General features: G+C 55.7%; 2 protein-coding genes across 3 annotated transcripts in view; both read left to right on the top strand.

Annotated features, from left to right (window-relative positions):
* The window catches only part of MEX3D (mex-3 RNA binding family member D), a 33,141-nt gene extending 29,956 nt beyond the window's left edge, over positions 1-3,185 (top strand). The window contains exon 2 of the mRNA XM_075903262.2: positions 934-3,185. Coding sequence (XP_075759377.1) covers positions 934-2,207 — 1,274 coding nt within the window. The 3' untranslated portion in view covers positions 2,208-3,185. The remainder of the gene's footprint in view (positions 1-933) is intronic.
* Positions 3,186-11,205: 8,020 nt separating this feature from the next.
* LOC102444310 (unconventional myosin-Vb-like) overlaps positions 11,206-20,037 on the top strand; it is a 61,281-nt gene continuing 52,449 nt past the window's right edge. For both annotated transcript variants that reach the window (XM_075903261.2, XM_075903259.2), the window contains exon 1: positions 11,206-11,341. In XM_075903261.2, the coding sequence (XP_075759376.2) occupies positions 11,315-11,341 (27 nt within the window). In that variant the 5' untranslated portion in view covers positions 11,206-11,314. The remainder of the gene's footprint in view (positions 11,342-20,037) is intronic.

The following is a 20,037-nucleotide window of genomic DNA, read 5'->3' as shown; positions in this document are numbered from 1 at the left end:
GACTCTCCCAGGGTGTGTCTGGACAGAAGGGTCATACTGGAGCCACGTCTGGTGGTAGCAAGGGGACTGAAGAAAGAAGAGGCGAGGAGAGGTGGCAGGTCTGACTCCTCCCACCCCGGAGCGGAATGGATTTTCTTACCTGTACCATTGTGGAGGGGCTGTGCGACAGATCACCTTCATGTTGGTGCCCATAACAAAATCCAGGTGGGGGCCAAGGGGTTCTGAGTGCGGGAGGGGCAGAGGGGTGGGGTGCAGGAGTGTGAGGGCTCTGGCTGGAGGTGTGAGCTCGGGGGGAGGGGGGGGATGCTTTTGGAGTGCAGACAGCAAGGAAGAGCTCTTTTCCTCAGCTCAGTGCTTCTCCGAGCTCGGCGTCAGCTGCCCCAATAGAGGAAGCCTTGGGAATTAAAAAACCAAACTGGTCACTTCTCTGCACCTCCTCGAACTCACCCCGAGACAAAGGGACTCTTGGGCCTGTTTCCTTCTCTCCAAGGCGAAGGCCATCGCCTACAGCTGCTGTAACTCTTCATCTTTCCCCACCTCTCTACGCAGTGCGCGCCCGCACACGCCCCTGTTCCCTCTTGGTTCCCCTCCTGCATTTGAACTCCTTCCTAAGGAGCTGTCTGGGAAGGGCCATCTGTGGGGTGGCCCTGAGCCCCGGTTGGGGTCCAGAGGGCCTGCCCCAGCAGCCGTGTTTCGGGCTAGCTCTACCGTGCTCCAGCACTCAGGTGTAAGTTCCTGCCTGGGACGTGTGAGGCCTCCCCCTCCAAAGGTTTCCCTGCTGTGGTCGCGTGTGAATTCAGTGGAAACTGTTGCACCGTGTCAGGTCTGTTGGCTTCCCGGCCCTCCTTCCAACCTGGGCAGCAAGGTGCGTTTGGTTCCCAGCTTACACACGGGACTTAACGGGTGTCGCTTTTCTGTCTCCCTCCATCCCAGGCTGTAAGATCAAAGCCCTGCGTGCTAAAACCAACACCTACATCAAGACGCCCGTCAGAGGGGAGGAGCCCATCTTCATCGTGACCGGGAGGAAAGAGGATGTGGAAATGGCCAAGAGGGAGATTCTCTCGGCCGCCGAACACTTCTCCATGATTCGAGCAACACGCAACAAGGTCAACGGGCTGACGGGCACCGTGCCGGGTCCCCCTAATCTGCCGGGGCAGACCACCATCCAGGTGAGAGTCCCCTACCGGGTGGTGGGCCTGGTGGTGGGACCCAAGGGAGCCACCATCAAGAGGATCCAGCAGCAGACGCACACGTACATCGTCACCCCCAGCCGAGACAAAGAGCCCGTCTTCGAGGTGACGGGGATGCCCGAGAACGTGGACCGGGCCCGGGAGGAGATCGAAGCCCACATCACCATGAGGACAGGCTCCTTCATCGACATCAACGCCGACAACGACTTCCACTCCAACGGCACCGACGTCTGCCTCGACCTGCTGGGCAGCACGGCCAGCTTGTGGGCCAAAGCCCCCAACCCCGCCCGCAGGCCCTCGGCCGGCCTTCGCCACGACAGCCTCAGCTCCCTGGGCAGCGCCTCCACCGAGTCCTACTACGGCGGCCGGGTGGCTGACGCCAGCCCCACCAGCCCGTACAACACTAGCAGCGGCTTCTCCTTCAGCGAGCCCCCGGCGCCGCTGCCGCTCAGCTCCGAAGACGGTGACTTCGGCTTCGATTTCCTGGCCCTGGACCTCACCACGCCCACCACCATCTGGTCCCCCCTGGAGCGTCCCAACCCCCTGCAGGCCTTCAGCAGCTGCTCCTCCATCAACGGCTCGCAGCGACGCAACAGCAGCATCAGCGGCACGGCCACGCCCCGGCATTCCCCGACCCTGCCGGAGAGCGGCGTGGCCCTGGAGCACCCCCTCGCCCGCCGCATCCAGAGCGACCCGGTCAGCACCTTGTCTTGGCTGCCCACCCAGGGCTCGCTCTCCTCCTTCTCCAACAGCACAGGCTACTCCTCCTCCTCCTCCCTGCCCGGCAGCATCTCCGGCACCTCCGGCTCCCCCACAGATTCCAGCAGCTCCGACGGGCACCGGAAGAGCTCCCGGGAGTGCATGGTGTGCTTCGAAAGCGAGGTCATTGCCGCCCTGGTGCCCTGTGGCCACAACCTCTTCTGCATGGAGTGCGCCATTCGCATCTGCGGCAAAGCCGAGCCGGAGTGCCCGGCCTGCCACACCCCGGCCACTCAAGCCATCCACATCTTCTCATAGCTGTCCATCCCGAGTCCGATGAGCTGGGCAGCCGCCCCCACCCTCACCCCTCTCCCTACAACACAGCTTTTTAAGAACTTTTAACTGTTTAAATCAACCTTTTTATTTAAGGGATGGGATTGGGGCTGCGGGGGTGGGGGTCGGGTGAAAGACGATGCTTCTTGCTGGATAGAACGCTGGAGAGGAAGATCACGGGGAGGGCGGGGGGAGCAGAGGAAAAAAGACAGGAACGAGGGGGGTGAAATTACAGAGGGGAGAAAAAATCAAATGTTTACAGAATAGCTTTAACTCTTAACCCAGGTGTGGAGTTCTGGGGAGGAGAAAGAGCAGCTGTTCTTCACCAGTTCTTTCCAAATAACAGTATTCAGTTTGCAAAGTGAAATAAACAGAAAGAAAAGGTCCGGTTGCACTTTTTATTTTAGGACACACAAGGGTTGTCTTTATTTTTTTAAAAGCATTTTATTATTATTATAACATTTTGGGTTTTTTGTATGTAGTTATTTTTGGACGGTTCTCGATGGTTCTATAAATAATATCTATATATATTTTTTTTTGTAACACAATTTTGTCTTCTATTTTGCCAATGTGAAAGCTGCCCACAATGCATCGTGAAGGACAGGTGAATTGACGGGGGCTGGAGGGAAGAAGAGGGGTGCAGTTAAGCATGTCATGTCACACAAAAAAGATGATTTCAATCGCCTCCTTGGTTTTGGGATTTTTTTTAGTTTTATTTTTTTATTTTTTACCTCTTATGTATATGTAGGGAATTTATAGGAAAATATGTACTTTATTGAATAAATTTTAAGAACTAAAATATATTTTATTTTAAAAGAAAATAACGGACCTTTAACCTTACATGGCTAAAGTACTGATTATATATTTGCTGAGCTGACTTGACGGTTATGAAATTGTATCAAGAGTTTTATTTTTTGACGTCAAAGCCTTCTTAATAAAGACTTTTTACTATATATGAATGTACACTGTCTCTCAGGTGTGCTGCTTTTTGCAAGGTCTCACTGTTAACTGTTACCTGCCCACGGCGCAGCAGAGAAACACGGGCATGATGCAACCAGACAGCGACCGTTCTCTCTGCTGTGGCGTTCTTCGAAGAGCGGCAGGTTCCGTTTCAGGTTTTTCCAAAACCATTCAGACAGCACAGTGCGTGTTGACTTTTCTTTGCCACATCCCAGTTTTGACAAACTGCTCACCAACTACCTAACACTGCTTCTGCGGTCAGAAGCGCTTCTTCTCTACTCCCAACCTTAAAATGCTAGGGGGTGTTAGACAGCTGCTGTACCTCACCCGAGACGTGGCAGCCTTTCCGCCGTGTGGTTTAGCATGCTTGGATGTGCGAGACCTGCTTCCCGGGGGCGCTAGCCCCTGCCCTCAGCATGCGGGAACCTTCTGTCTCAAACAAACTTGTGATATGCCTTCTAGAGCCTACACTTGCCTAACCAGATGCTGTCTTGTCTGAAGGTTTGGGCCACGACCCTTTCTTGCAGCACTGAACAGCCAGGTCAGCTGTGTGACCCTTGGTTCATACGAGCATTCTAGCCATTTGTCCCCTTTGTCCCCATTTTTGCGATCGGGGCTTTTTGGCGGAAAACAAATCAGAGCTGTCTACACTGGCCCTTTTGTGCAAAAGGGACTTTTGCCCGAACGGGAGGAGCATCATATTTCCGCAAGAAGCCCTGATTTCAGACAGTAGGAAGTCAGTGCTTTTGTGGAAATTCAAGCGGCCAGTGTAGACAGCTGGCAAGTTTTTCCGGAAAAGCAGCTGATTTTCCGGAAAAACTGGCCAGTCTAGACACAGCCCAGGTGAATTCTTTGGTCTAGTCTCACGGCGGCCTCTCCAGACAGCGTGTTCCTTCATGTGGCGGGGGTGAGCTCGCTGCCTTTGCGGCCCTGATTAGCTGGTGGCTCCCTGGTCGAATAGACTCACGTTGTAAGTGGTCAGCCAGGCCGATAAGTGTCTCGTGCCCCTAACTGCACACACCAGCTTCTGGTGACCTGTCTTCATTTACATGGGAGCAGTTTTCAGCCTAGAGACCAAACTCCTCCATCTGTGCCTCGTGCCGGGATGGGCCCAGTGATGCTTTCCGGCCTGTGGGGAGAGCCCTCGCATGCATCCGACCCAGGGGATCCCTGTAAACCCCTCTGCACCCAGCGTGCTCCCTGCCCACTGACATGGCAGGGTGTACAGGGTGCAGTGGCTTGAGGCCGATCTTGCTGGAGGAGGGAAGGATGGGCTGTGAGAGCATGGCTCCCGCCAGGGAGAATGGCTTTTGGCAGTGCTGTAAAACCCCGACTCTGCTGTATCGTAGGGTCTCCCAGCAGTGGGGAATGATGGCAAAGCCAGCTTGGCCGTGTGTTCAGCTCTGCCCTGCAACTTGTCTGGGGGGAGGGAATGGTGTTGACCCTGACACAACATTGACTCTCTACTGTGCAGTCCCCAAAAGGGGCATTAAACTCCGACTTCCCTACTGGCCACGAGGGATGTAAAATCCCATTCAGCCCCTTCAACGTTACATTCAGCTGGTAAACCACTTAAACAGGATCCCCTGGGCGGGGGCCCGGCTGAGCTGGAGCGACCCCCCGCCCGCAATGCTCCAGCCAGACCAGGCCTGCTGTGAGGAGGGGCTGCTTGGGCTGGGCGGGGACTGGTTGTCTGGCAAGCAACCAGTAAGAATGGGGCACGAACCCCGTAGTTTCATTGCACAGAGAACACCTCTTGGCTGTGCAGCACCAGCCAGCACGTTCTGGGCCTGGAGGGATGGTTGACTGGATCTTCCTGGCCTGGAATCAATCGGCTTATGATGGCTGGTCCTCCAGGCCTACCCATTGGGCCCCAAAAAGCTCTACAGGTGCCAAGCAGGGAAGCCTCTCCCCCCTCTGCAGTTCCCAAGGGCCTTGTCCATCTCTCTTCCTCATCCTGGTCCTGGCTACCTACTGCAAAGCTGCCAGGCCGCCCGCGTGTGGGCACCAGCTGCCTCGGGGGGCAGGGAGAGTCTGATGTTGCTGAGCAGCAGTTACCTTGCAGCAGGTACAGGATTGTTTTGTGTGAAAAGGGCGTTTTTCCACCAGAAAACTCCCCCCAGTGGAAATGCCTCAGCTATTTCTGCAGCCTTCTGTGCGGGATCGGAAAGGGCGTTGGCGCAGGAGATGTTAGTACGCAGGAGAGCTCCCCCTCCCCTCCCCCCGCCTTCGGCGCCTCCTGGTGTTTCTAAGAGACCAGCCCAGAATTATCCGGGGGCAATTCCTGTTTCTGTTCAGCTTCCACCAGGTGCCCAACTTCGCTCCAAAAGTGGGTGCACAGCTTCCATGGGCTCCTGAAGAACCTTTTCTTTCCCTGCTGCGACAAGGGGGGCCGGCGCAGGAATATTACCAAGTCTTAGCCAAAAGGGAGGCTCTGCTCAGCGAGTCGGCCCCCCTGCAAAACATGCCTGGCGCCTGCCGGCCTCTCCTTCCTGCGCCCCGCACGATAACGATAGCGCAACTAGTGCCTGTGCACGCGTGAACTGCGTCCAGTGCCTTTCTGTGAAAGGGCTCGATCTACTCGCACAGCCTCTGTCCCGGGGATGAGGTGAGTGTTCGCCCCATTTTGCAGCCTTCCGTGAGGCAGGGCCGGTCCTAGCCAATTGGTGGCCCCAGGCGACCGCCCAGCTCGCCTGTAGGATTGCAAGTGGTTTCCAAAAAAAACAAAGGAAAAATTTGTCAAGCAAAAAGAAAAAAAAAAAGGTCAGGGAGTAACCAGGGAAATCGGGGGGGAGGAGCCGCCCAGTACCTGACTTAGGTTGACAGTGGGAGTTAGTGGTGGAGCTGGGGACAGACCAGACGTCAGGGCTCCGTCCTGCAACCCGCATGTCCGGCGCGAAGATGTTACCGTGCAATACCGAGGCCTGATGTGGGTGGTACCCCAGCACATGAATGCACTTCGGACACGCCTCCTAACAATCCAAAATGCTGGCTGCCCTGCGCTTCCTACCACGCAGTATTTAATGCTGCCATGTTTCCTATACCTTTTAACCCCCCCCCCCCCAAACTGCTCATTCCCATCCTCCGCTGCTTCAGTCCCCTGCCAGAGGAGCTGCTGCCTGCATCAGGCAGATCAGAAAGCACCGTGGAAGCAGGTCCATCCCCACTTTGTATCCTAGCACCTGACTGACGGGGCTGTAGCAATCGTGTCTGTCTTTAATGCAGCAAAAGGATGGTTGGGGGAGGTGCCAATTGTACCCACTCCCCTCCTCTGGCTCCCCCCTTCGCCTGACATGCTGCCAACAGTGCTAGAGAGTGGCTGTCAAGAGGGCTCCTACTCGGCAGCTTTTCTCCTCTGGCCTTGGAAACCCTGCTGCCATGAGTAACGTCTTGCTACCACTGACTCCAGTCGGCCCTGCAGAGCTGAAGGCGAGGCGTCTGAAGGAACTGGGCATTTAACTCCCATGGGCATTGGGTGCCTGAACCCCTTTGCGAGTCTTAGACATTGGCTAGGCTGGATCCTGAAGCAGCAAGAGAATTGTGGCCGCGGCTCCAAACGCAGGGTGGAACCTGGGCCTTGCCAGCCCTGTGTGTTCTGCCCGAGCCCTGGCCAGCCGGTGGCACCCTTCATGGGGCTGAGGCCGGGACAGGGAAGGGCCCAGCCTGGCTCTCACACTGCAGCCCGAGTTGGCAATTAGAAAAACTGCCCCTCTGCCTTTCGGAATGGGCTGAACGAGGCGTTCAGAGCCCGCCGCGCGCGCAAGGCCCTTACGTCCACCTGCTGGCGGTTGCCTGGCTGTCGGCTACCCAGGAGCTTTCCCACCCTCCCGCCACAGCGCTGCCACGTTTCCAGGGAACGGTCTCGGCCTGGGTGGGTGTCAGCCTAGTGATTCTGGTGAAAATCAGAGACGCCGAAAGGAGAAAATGGCCAGCGCCCCTGGCAGCTGCTTAGCAAACCCAGCAACTTCCACTAGGTCTGTAACTCTACAAGGACCAGCTAATGGCAAAAATTAACATTTCCCAGCCCCCCCCCCCCCCCCCCTTTCAGCCCTGCCCAGGCACAAATGAGCTGAAAACCCTGCAAGAGAAAGCAGGAATTAGCTTGGTATGGGGGACAGGGAGCTCAGACTCCTTGGTGCATGGATGGGAAGGGCAGCACACAAAGCCACTGGCGGGTGGCAGAGTGCAGGCCCCTGGCGAGGGAGGCTGCCCAGAACCAGGGGCGTGAGGGCAACTGGGGAGACCGGGCAGCTCCTGTTGGTCCCCGAGTCCTGCCTAAGGACGGCAGTGCAGCTGCCTGCGTGAGCCAGGACAATGCGGCTACGAGGGGGGCAGATGGACAGAGAGCCGGGCAGCTGGCCTGGCCTGAGACACAGCCCTTGCTCCTGCCAAGTCCCCTCTGACTCCAACGAGGCCAGGCCCCGGGGGAGAAATTCCTTCTGGGGAAGGGTGTTAATACTGTGAAGCTCCTCCGGAGCCCCCTTTCCTCAGGGCAGAGTCCTGGCTGGCTCAGGGGCCTGGCCATGAGCACTAGAGCCTCTCGTTCCTGGCGCAAGCGCAGGGCTGGATGTTCCTGCCCTCAGGAAGCCTGCATGCGCCAAGTCAGTCTGGAATCCACGTAATAACTGCATCCCGGCGGGCACCCCAGCCCAGCCTCCCCGTGGCCGATGGCGCATTGATTTCCCAGGGTGCTAGGTGAGGCCTAAGGACCTGTAACGCCATGAGCACGGTCGCTCCCCTTTGCTTTCCGCCTCACCAGAGGCCAGGGTCTGCATGGGCCAGCGAGGCAGAACCTCCTTCACCCCTCCCAGGTCAGCGCATGCGCTCTGGGGCAGGAGCTGTCTGCATTTGTCCAGCACAGAGAACGTCATGGAACTGAGTTGTCCTGTGGGAGGGGGACTCCTGTCCCGGTGTCGCTGCTCTGGCCCAGGATTTACCTGTAGGGCTCGTCACTGGGTTTATTTACACAGGAACATGCAGGAAAATGAATCTGGATGTTTAAAGTGGATTCATTAAAATGCATGAAATTCCTATGTGGACACACTCCTTTAAAGGGGCCTAGATTTGGTTTAGCTTAATTAACTTTGGAAGCAAATTAAGATCAGCTGAACGAAAGCCACTTTCACTCCGAATACGAGTCTCCACAAAGGGGGCATCACACAGTTTAACTCATCCGCTGCATTTTCCCAAGTGTCTCTGCATAGACAATCGTTTTTTACCAGTGCTAAATTTTACCAAGCTTTTTTAGTTATTGGAAAGTGTGACACAACCCGCGGGTGTTGTTTTCACCCCTTTCCTTTTCTCCCTCACTGAAAATGCTGCTATTAATGGTGTTTCAGTCTGTGACTACCGGGGATGCATGGTGCAAACCTGCCTACACGATTTATTAATGAGGCACATGCTGCTGACAGCCCCCGGGCAATTAGAGCTTCATTATTTTTGCATCCAAAAATGTCTTTATGGGTTTCATGTTGCAGAATTTGTTCACATAAAAAGGCAACGTTTTAATCTCTCCCATTATTATGTTGCACTAATCCTTCCGAGCATGCTGGATTAATGGAGCATTTGCCTTATATAACTGCCAGGCCCAAATTATTCTGAGCCACTGAGACCAGAGAGGAAGGGAGAGGGCAATCAAAGAAACAGCCAACCCAGTGGGGGACAGTGAGGGGTGGCCGGGGCATGAGCTGGAGCAGTGGTGGGCAACTCGTGGCCCGAATTTGGCCCATTGGTGCTGTGTGTGTGGCCCACAACGCATTTTGCTTACAGTTGCTTACGCGCAGGGTTGCCAGATTCCACCATTTTCCATCCACGTAGGTTTTTTTCCTAAAGTGACATGCGTGTAAAGCCAGGGCACATGAAGTGAGGCGCGTGCTGATTGCACACAACGTTGGCTGTGAGAGCTGTGTGCTCCCTCTGCATCCAAAGCCCTGGCACAGCCCAATCAGCAGGGTTGCCAGGTGTCCAGTTTTCAACCGGACAGTCTGGTATTTGAGTTTTCTGTCTGGGAAACAAATAGAGAAACTACCGGACATAGAAATGTCCAGTATTTTCTAATTGAGTTTTTATTATTATCATGTTGAGTATCAGTATGTAGTTGTGTAGTGCCTGGCTGGTAGACAAGCCCACACTACGTGAGCATGTCTACCAGCCAGGCAGTACGCAACTACGAGGCAGAAAAAAGGAAAGCGGGGCAGGGCAGGATGGAATAGCCCATGCACTCTGCCAGGACTGTGCGTGGGACCAGCAGCATCCAGGGATCTGCATGCGCCCGGGCCAGCCCTGCTCCCCGCCACTTGGTTCCCCCTCTCACTCCCCCCATGACCAGCCTCGATCCCCAGTGGCCGGTTCCCCCCCAGCCAACCCCACTCTCGGCCAGCCCTGCTCCCTGCCAGCCCTGCTCCCCGCCAGTTGGTTCCCCCTCCCACTCCCCCTGTGGCCGGTTCCTCCCCAGCCAACCCCGCTCCCGGCCAGCCCTGCTCCCCGCCAGTTGGTTCCCCCTTCCACTCCCCCTGTGGCCAGCCTCGCTCCGCAGTGGCCGGTTCCGCCCCCAGCCAACCCTGCTCCTGGCCAGCCCTGCTTCCCGCTGGCCGGTGTCCCCCTCCCCGATCTCCCCCGGCCAGCCCCACTCCCCCTTCCCCCCAGCCCTGCTTCCCGGCAGCCGGTTCCCCCCTACCCGATCTCCTCCTAGCCGCCCTCACCCCCCCCCGATCTGAGATTAAGTGTGTCCAGTATTTTTTTAAAACCATCTAGTAACCCTACCAATCAGCCCCGCCTGCCAATTCTAGCTACGCTAGCGCCATTGGCAAACCCACCCTGGGCCGGGAGACCGTCTTGGTAATAACAATCTTGAGGCCCATGGAGATGAAGGAGGGATGCTCGTGCAGCCCAATCGCTAGCCTCAGCTGCCCCTAGCTGGGCTGGAGGCATCAGGATTGTTCCTGTAAATGACAACAGTGTTCTGCGGGTGACACTCACTCAGCACAAGGCCACCTAGTTCTCCAAAATCAGGTGGAAGTGGGGCCATGTTGTTGTTATTACGACAGTGCTAAGAGCAGTTTTGCATTATGCAGAAAGACGGGAGCAGAAGGCCAGCCCCGTGGTAAGGCAGATCCTAGGACTTGGATGACCTAGGGGCAAGCCCAACTCCTTGTGCCGTTGGGGAAGTCACTTAGCTGCTCGGTGCCTCAGTTTCCCCTCTGTGCCCTGGCAATAACAGCCCTGCTCTGTCTCCCAGAGTGAGTTACAGTACAGGCTGCGAAGGGCTCAGATCAGCTAGGCTGGCCTTGTGCTTCCTTCTGCCCTGAGAGCCATCCTCTGTGATGACACCCCCTGAACATGCGCCTTGACTGCATTCCCCTTGCTGCCAGCTAACCCCTCAGGCCTCCCCTTGTTTTCACCTGTGGTCAGGGGCAGGCTGCTCTGCGGCTAATAATTCCCATTCTGCCTTGTTGGCCTGGGAGCCCCACACCCAATGTTCCCTCTACTCTTTTCTACCCAGGTGTGGAATAAATTGTACATGCACCAAGTCATGAGCACATGTGCACCACCAGCAGAAACCCAAACCTGGCTGTGGGTGCTGTGCTCATCAGCTGGGCAGTACTGGAATCTCCTGAGCGGATGCACAAGCACCTGGATTACAGGGAACCCTGCCCACCCGCCGGGTTTGCTTCCTCCAGCTCTTGCACCGGGCCTGGTGCAGGACTAGCTGCCTGGGGTTCTCTGGTCTGTGCAGCAGCCGGCACAAGGGGCCCTGCCTCAGTTGCCAATGAAAGATCCAGGGATGCAAATCACTGGAATCAGACCCCAAGGGCAGCCTCTGCTGCTGGAGTCTCCCCACCTGCATCTGGCACCAGCGGAGGCCAGACGTGGGCCGAGGCCTGGGCATGTGCTCATGGCACCTTGGCAGCGCAGGACTCCTGGCCGCGATGCCCCTGCCGGGCCCTGCACCCTCCCCCAGCCACGACGCCTGGGCCCTGCAGAGCCCATCCCCGCGGTTGCTGGGCGCACGGAGCAGGCCCCCCGGGGCGGTTAATTGGCGATTGATCCCAGGTGCAGGCGGGCTACAGCCGCCCATAAGCACCCTGGGCAGCGCCGCTGCAGGCCTGGCCCCGCTCCCAGCCCCCTTCGCCATGGCCGCAGAGGAGCTGTACGCGCAGGTAGGCGCAAGTCGCGCAGCGATGCAGAGCGCGGCGCCTCCGCCGCACGGGCCGGAGCAGGCTGCTTCTGAGCTGGGCTGTGGGCAGGGCTGGGCCCCCCGGGAGAGCCAGGGGCGCTGCAAGGGGCGCAGAGCCAGGCGCGGCGAGGCGCTGCGCCCGCGCGGGGCCGATTTTCAGCGCGTCGGCGGCGAGAGGCTTTGGCTGCGCTGCTGCCCGTACGGTGCGCCCGAAATGGGAGCGGGATCCCCAAACCCGGGCCGGGCTTGGGGCCGTGCACGTGGCTGCGTAGGCGTCGATGGGAGGCCGAAGGCTGCGCGCTTAACCGTGGCCGCGGGGCAGTCGCGCTGCGCGGTGACTGGGCGGCTGCGCTCCCCGCCGCGCTGCGGAGCGTCTGGACCCCCGGAGCGGGCGGCGCTTCCCCTGCTCCTGGGACAGCGGGGCCGGTGGCAGGGTGGCTGATACACGCGGGAAGAGCCACCGGGATTGCACCATACACAGGCGCTGCCCTCCCCGCCCCCTCTGGGGCTGCTGATGGGGAGACGTGGGCAGTTGCCCTGGGGCCCGACGGCTGGATCCTTGGGCTCTCTAAGCTGCTGCTGGAGTGCCAGGTGACATGGGCCCTGAAGGGCTGGTGAGGGGAGGTTGGCCCCCAGCCCTGCCCCTTATGGGGCCTTGCTCCTGGTCCCCGGATCAGTAAAAGTCATTTAAAAACCTTCCCCCGGCTGTCTAGCTCAGCCCCTTGTGCTGTCACTGGGCCAGATAAACCTGTTCTGGGGTCTAGCTGCCCTTCAGATACTGGGGAAACCTTCGTCACTGTGGCAAACTAAGCCAATTGCTAATTGCTCTAATTTCAGTGGCTGAGGTGAGCACTTGATTGTTGTCGTTAACACCCCGTACGTTTTTTGATGGTTGTTTTCAGGTTCCCCATGCAGCCCCCTGGAAAGGCTAAACATTTACCCTCTGCTCTGAGGTCAGGTGTCCTACCTTGGTCGTCTTGGTTGCTCTCCTCTGGGCTCTTCCCAGCTTGTCCACAGCTCTCTGTGTGTGATATGGAAACACAGCTGGGGCCTTGCTGGGGATGTTAAATATCAGCGAGCTGAACAGTCGATTAACCTCATGAATTCTTATCGGTTAGTTGACTCTTCTATAACTTCCAGGGACAGGGCTGGCAGCAGTGCGGGGCGCCAGGCACGAGCTAGTCCATGAGGGGAGCCAGTTTAAAAACCAGCTCCTTTTGTGGGCCAGCTGCCTGTTGCCCTGTGCTGCTGCCTCTGATAAAGAGGCAGCGGGAGAGAGGTGAGGGGTCTGCGCTCCTGGACCCGTTGCGAACTGGATCTGAGCTGGGCTGCCTGGCTCCTAATACACTTTAAATGCAGAGCCACAGTGGGGGTAGGTCCCTGACCTGAGCCAGAACTGAGCCAGGCTGCCGGCCAGCCTGCTTAAAAATCCACTGGTTGGGGTGGAAATGCCTGTAGTTATAGCATTACCTTATAAGCTTTTGCTTATTGGTTAATCGACCACACGATTACATCCCTAGACCTTGCTGACGCTGTTGCCTCCTTTGTCTTGCATGTGACAGTGGGAATATTGGCCTTTATTTGCAGCTCCAGCTTGCTGTTGACTCCTTCACTGTGTGATCCCGTAACTCTGCCCTGTGGGTTAGTCCCACTTTGTAGTGGTGCTCGTGTGTTTGGTGTTTTTCCTTCCTACTTAGCACTTGATTGGTATCAGCCAGACAAAAACCGATCCTCCCGTTTATCCAAGTTGTGTTACATTCCGATCCTGGCCTCTGAAGTGTTTAGTGATTCCCTCTCCCAGCTTGGTGTCATCTGCAGATGTGTCAACGGGGTCTCTGCTCCATTATCAGTCATCACAGAAAATATTGACCAGTTCCGGACCCCTAGTTGGGCCCTGCAGCCAGGGCTGTTGGGGGGGAGGAGAGGGCATGTGTGGGGTCTGAGACCATCACCCTGCTGCAGGCTTTGCCCCTGCTCTACCTCTTCCCTAAGCCCCACCCTGGCGCCATCCCTGCTCCGCCCTCTTACCTGCTCCCTTGAGCAACACAGCCTGGGGCACTGAGGGCCTGCCATGGCGGCAGCAGGGTTCCCCCCTCCCCGCACTCACTATGTGCGTGGCGAGAGCTGGAGCAGCCTGCTCCTCTGCAGCAGCGGGAAGCAGTGTCCTGGGGCCGGGGCGCTCGGCTTCCTGCTGCCATGGAGAAGCTGGCAGGTGGGGCAGAGCAGACTCCCAGGCCGCTCCAGCTCCTGCTGCCTGTGTGGTGTGTGTGGGGGTGACCCCTGTTGCCTCATGCCAAGCCCCCATAATCCCCTGGGTCTCTGCCATCCACAGAGCAGTTGAGGTGGCTGCTGTGGGACCTCCAAACACCGGGGCTGGCTGCCCCGACTTGCCCTATGGGCTCTGCCTGCAGGAACCCATGAGGCATGGCCTCCCGGTGTGAGGGCCTGGCGGCCGGTGACGTCGGCAAGGGAAGGGACTGCCTACGCGCCACAGCAGCCGGCTGGGGTTGGGTGGGGCTTGACTGGGAAGGGGACTGTTGCAGAAAGGGTGGGGCTGGGGCTTGGCTCCCCCAGCCGGGTCTTTAGCCCCCACCCATGAGTGACAGTAACCACGCCGTGTGCCACTCTGTTAGCTGGGCCCCTCCTTGCAGTAATATCATCTAGGAGACATTTCCCTCGCCGGCTGATGAGAACATCGTGTGAGACTGTCAAAAGCTTGACTAGGATAGAGGCGGCCTGTTTACTGCTTCTCCCTCAGCCACTGCGCCCCGTCAAAGGAAGACGTTGGGTTGGCTTGTCAAGACCGGTGGTTCCCAATCTGTCGTCTGCGGACCCCTGGTGGTCCCCCTGCGGTGCTGCAGGGGCTCCGTGGAAAGTTTAAAATGTAATGATTGGGGGCCCACTGTGGACCTGATCTGTCTTCCTCTCTCGGGGGTTGGGGGAGGGGGTGTTCCATAAACTTTAATAGATTGAAAAGGGGTCCGCATGCTCAAAGGTTGGGCACCGCTGGTCAGGACTGATCTCGCTGGGTGCGGAGTGACCGTTGCGTATAACCCCGTTATCCGCTAACCCACTGGCTTGTCCCACTGACTTTTGAGGTGTTGAAGTTGGGCTGAGTGGTGCTACTCCCAGCTTCTCCATTTCCCTTCTCAAGCCAGGTGTTACGTTCACCTTCCCCAGGACCTCGGTACCTCGCCTGTTTGCCATAACTCTCTGATAACTGGCCTCACTTAGTTCCTTAACTGCCCGGCATGAATTGCATCTGACTTGAGTGTGTCTAACGTACCTCAGCATCTCCTCACCGACCCACCCTTTCCCTAGTGGGCTTGGGTGCCTTCCCCTGGTGAGTGTCAGGTTCTCCTGCCCCAGTCTAGCAAGCCCAAGAGCTACTAACCCCTCGGCCTTCCGGGTGTGGTCAGTCGATGTCAGAAGGGCTGGAACAACTTGTGCCGAGAGCCGTTGAACCCAACTTTGCAGGTTAGTGATTAGCAGCTGGACAGCCTTGAGGAGTCTTCCTGACCGCAGGCTCCCTGCCTGCTCAGGCCTCACCCTGTCTGTGGAGTGGGGGGGGGGGGGGCGCGGCGGCACACAGGAGTCTTCATGTTGCTAAAAGTGTTCCCCATGTGTCCAGTCCCCTCCGCCTCCAGGCGACTGGAGTGGCTGCTGTCTGCGCTGACTCTGCGAGATTGTGTTACAGCCTCACACACAGCAGCTCTCAAACAACTTCTGCTCCACAGGGGGCTGCAGGCGACTGTTCAGAGGGTGAACTTGGAAGTGTCCCCTCTTGGAGCCTTCAGGACGCCACATTTCTCTTCTGCTCACATCGTGGGGAGTCCTTACCCTGTGCAGGGCCCAGCTTTGCTGTAGGCTTGTGCTGGGATATCGGCTCTTCCAAAATAGCTAGGCTGCGTCTAGACTGGCAAGTTTTTTTTCTGCAAAAGCAGCTGCTTTTGTGGAAAAACTTGCCAGCTGTCTACACTGGCCGCTTGAATTTGCGCAAGAACACTGATCTCATGTAAGATTCAGTGTTCTTACACAAATACTATGCTGCTCCCGTTCGGGGGGGGGGGGGGAGCCCTCTTGCACAAATGTATTTGCACAAGAGGGCCAGTGTAGAAAGCTAAACTGTTTTGCGCAAAAAAGCCCCGATGGCGATCAGGGCTTTCTTGTGCAAAACCGCGTCTAGATTGGTACGGACGCTTTTCTGCAAAAAGTGCTTTTGCGCAAAAGCGTCCATGCCCATCTAGATGCTCTTTTCCGCAAATGCTTTTAATGGGAAAAACTTTTCCGTTAAAAGCATTTGCGGAAAATCATGCCAGTCTAGATGTAGCCCTAGAGTTTTTGTTAACATTTGTACATCACTTGGCACTAGCCTGGTCCCTTGTGTCTGGGGGAGTGAGCACAAAGCAAACTACCTTCTGGCTCCCATCCGTTTCTCCCTCCCCCCACTTCTTTAAACCTGCTTGAGACACTCGGGGTGTGTCTATATTACATGGCTCTGGCGCCAGAGCCAAGTAGATTAGTTTACTAGACATGCCCAAATGAAGCCGCGATTTAAATAATCGTGGCTTAATTTAAATTAAAGTTGCTGCCGCGCTGAGCTGATCAGCTGTTTGTCGGCTCTGCTGTAGTCTGGACGCTCTGCGGTCGACATCAAAGGCGTTTGTCAACCTCCCCGGTGTGCCTCGTGGGATGAGGTTTACTGGGCGGTCGACAAATACCTTTGTCAACCGATGCCTCTCCTAGTTCTCAGCCCCAGGCTTTTACGGGCTGATGGCTACTGGGACAGGAGGTGGGTTCATGGGATCAGGAGTGGGAGCTTAAGATGCTGTTATATAATGTGGAACCCACCAGGGCCAGAGGTGTTGTGAGATGGATGCCAAACACAATCCTTCACCCTCCTGCTGAGGTCACGACTGCCTCCTGTCCAGACTTGAGGGGAGGGGGAGGCAGCTCGAGAGGAAGAGTGGCCTAGTGGTTAGGGCATTGCTGTGGGAGAATCGTGTTCCATCCCCTCCTGAGCTACCAACTCCCTGGATGACCTTAGTCAAGTCACTTTGTCTCAGCACCCTAAGTATCTTAGGTGGGATTGGTCCTGCTTTGGGAAGGGGGCTGGGCTTGATGACCTCTATGCAGCAAGGCAAAGAGGGCTGCCCTGGCTCCCAAGGGTGCTGAGGATAAATACACCAGGCTGCAGTGCTCATTACTACAGTAATATGGGGCAGACAGCTAAGTACTGAAAATAGCTGGGTTGGGAACAGAGTCTGGCCATCAGCCAGAGGATTTCTTCCTCCTGACTTCATAGCCCCACCCCCACACATGGCGAATTCCTGGCCTTGGTAGAGCATGTGGGTGTCTGGAGAGCGGGTCCGTCACCAGCTGAGATGCAGCTGCTCCTGGGACTCTGCTCGCCTGGACAGTGTGACCAGTGCCACAAATAAGCTGCTGCTTCTGATCCCTCAGTGCAGTGTAAATTGATGACTCAGATTTCTTGCAGCCTCCAAGAAGGCCTGGAAGGTCCATCTTTGGCATGGCACGGTCTGGGCAAGCTACGGCCTGGGCTTTTCGACACGCCTCTGCATTCTAATTGGGGCTTCCAGTTGTCGGTAGAAGGCCATCTGTGGTTAGAGTGGGGGTGGGGGGTGTTGTCGGAGTCAAAATCCTGCTCTGAACAAAATCAGGTGGCTGCTCTGGCCGCAGCTCAAAGTGCCCCTCGGCTTCCCTGCAGGGCTGGGCTCTGCATGCCGCAGAAGTTGGGTAGTAAGTAGAGAGCTTTGGGTCTCGCTGCCTCGTTCTGCATTAGCTCGCCACTGCAGCAAGAACTGCTGCACACCTGGTCTTCAGTCTGGCTGCTCCGCGCGACTCCAACTTAGGGCTTGGTGTTGCTGGGGTTAGCGGAGGCCTGCAGCGAGGGAACTGGCTCCAGGGGGAAGATCAGTGTATCCCAGCCTGGTGTTCCCTCAGGGCATCTGATTCAGGGGCTGTGTCTACACTGGCATGATCTTGCGCAAGAACTCTTTTGCGGAAGAGTTCGTGTGCAAAAACGCTTCCAGAAGAGTGTCTAGGCTGGCATGTGCACTTGTGCAAGATGCGCTTTTGCGTAAGAGCATCCATGCCACTGGAAACGCTTTCTTGTGCAAGAGAGCTCGGATGGCCATTTTAACCACAGGGCTTTCTTGCACAAGAAACTCATGTTGCCTGTCTACACTGGCCTCTTGTGCAAGAACAGTTGTGCAAGAGGCTTATTCCTGAGCGGGAGCATCATAGTTCTTGTGCAAGAAGCCCTGACTTCATATATTAGAAGGTCAGTGTTCTTGCGCAAGGACTTGCGGCCAGTGTAGACAGGCAGCAAGATCACACCCATGCAGACACAGCCCTGGAGCTCGCACCAGGCTGTCGAGGAGGGCCTCCCTCTCCGCCAGGTGTCTGGTAGGTCTGGCCACCAAGACACTAACTTCAGTCTTATCCCATCGTACGTGGTCAGCTTGGCAGGCTGGCCTGTTTCCTGGAGCTTCCTCTGGTCTTCCAATCAATAGCGAACCACCCTTGATCAGCCCCAGGGGAAAAGTCACTCAAGCAATGGTACAGCCATCGTGTGACGTCTGTGCACTTGGCTGGCAGCAGCCTATTGTTCAGCCAGAACTCTCCTTGCACACAGGAATCGTTAGAATATCTTACTGCCTCTCTAAACCCTCATATGCCCTCATCTTGAATGCTGTGTGCAAATGTGGAGGCTTCATCTCCGATGTATTGGAATTGTAAAAGGTTCAGAAAGTGGTAACGAAAATGAGGGGTATGGAACAGCTTCCATATGAGCAGGGCTCGACAGATAATGCAATCTTCTGACCCATGGCGAGTAGATTGCAACCCGGAAGAGCCGGGTTCGGGCGATCGGCGTATGCGCGGAACGGTCTGCGCATGCACGGCTGGCGAGCGGGACTCGCCGCACTTCAGTGAGCCCTGCATATGAGGAAAGATTAATAAGTCTGGACTTTTCAACTTGGAAAAGATGTATAAGGAGGGTCTATGATGGAGGTGTATAAAAATCACACCACATGTGGCGAAAGTCCAGAAGTGTGGATGGCAACCCTTATTACTTGAGATGTAAAATGAAATAGGTAACAGGTTTAAACCAAAGTATTTATACAATGCTCAAAAGCTTCAGAGAGGTCCCTAACAGGAGAAACTTAAATAGCAAATAGTCTGGTAGCATCTTAAAGACTAATAACTCATGTAGATGGGATCATGAGTATTCCTGGGTACAACCCACTACTTCTGGTCATCTGAAGAAGTGGGTTGCGCCCACGGAAGCTCATCATACCATCTGCAGGTTTTGCTAGTCTGGTAGCATCTTAAAGACTATTTGTGTGGTTTGTTTGTTTAGACAATGGACAGTCAACCTGTGGAACTCTTAACAACCGCCTCTGGCAAGGACCAAACTAGAAGAGGGTGCAGGGAAGGATGGAGGATAGCTCTGTCCTTCACTATTAGCAAGGGTGGGCAGGGATGGTGTTTGTTTCCTGTTTGCCAGAAGCTGGGAATGGGTGACGGGCTGGATCACTTGATGCCCTGGTCTGTTCATTCCATCTGGGGCGCCCGGCATTGGCCTCTGTCAGGACACTGGACTAGATGGCCCTTTGGTCTGACCCAGTCTGGCGGTTCTTGTGTTCCCCTGCCTACCAGGGCCCATCCTAGCTATTGCAAAAAGCCTATTTCCAGCGTCTCTCCATCCATACACGTACTCAGCAGCAGGTTCTTAGTTGGCTCCTCTCTGAAGAGTTAATTACCCTGCATGTGACTAGACTCTGCGTCCGGACCAGTGTGGATTGGTTTGTATCAGCAGGCTGGAAGTACTCATTTAAAATGGTTCACTTTTAATCTTGGCTTGTGTTTGTGCTCTTCTGTCACTTCCGTAGTGACAAATGCCCATTGGTTGAGAACCATTAGAACTTGATTTGTGAGTAAATACTGAATAGGGGCATGTGCTATTGCTGCACATCTCTTCAGATTCTTCACATGCCTCGGCTTGTTACGAAATGGTGGAAGAAGCATTTCTTATTTACTGGAGGACTTAATTTGTTTGACTTGTCCTGTGGCATTTGGGTGGAAATTCAATTAGATGTGCATACTTGCAGATTCTGTTACGTCAGGCTTTTAAATGGCTTTTATTACACTCAGAGGAAATACTACCTGTAGCTACTGAACGGAACTGATTTCTGGTCACCATTGTACTCCAAGAAGTAGTAGACCACCTCCTGTTTTTAACTCGTAGCAGGAAAACTGGTCTTCCATCTCCCAGCTGGTTCCTTACCTTGGAACAAAGTAGTCACTGAAAATACTTCCTCTGCCCCTGCAGAAGATGCTATTTCTGTCTAACTGGCTGGAACTCTGGTTCTAGGTGCTTACCCAGTGACTGTTTCTGGAAAACAAATTCACTTTCTTGAAAACTTGAGAGCTGACCATGTGCAGCTCAGATATCAACTTGTAGTAAGTTTGGGCTTTATCAGGTTGTCAATTTTTTTTTTTTTTAAACAACATGGGTTCTTAATCTGGGCTGGGTGGATAACAAACTTCTACATGAAACAGGCAAAACCCACTGGGTTCTGATGTTGTCTAGCAGACACAGTCTCTGTCAGGGTTCTTAACCACTTTCTTTCTGAGCCTCCCCCTCAACATGCT

The sequence above is a fragment of the Pelodiscus sinensis genome, chromosome 32 (assembly GCF_052426305.1).
Source record: "Pelodiscus sinensis isolate ZL-2025 chromosome 32, ASM5242630v1, whole genome shotgun sequence".
In the NCBI taxonomy this organism is placed as follows: domain Eukaryota; kingdom Metazoa; phylum Chordata; order Testudines; family Trionychidae; genus Pelodiscus; species Pelodiscus sinensis.
The sequence above is the reverse complement of the archived record's forward strand: the minus strand, read 5'-3'. Positions and strand labels throughout refer to the sequence as shown.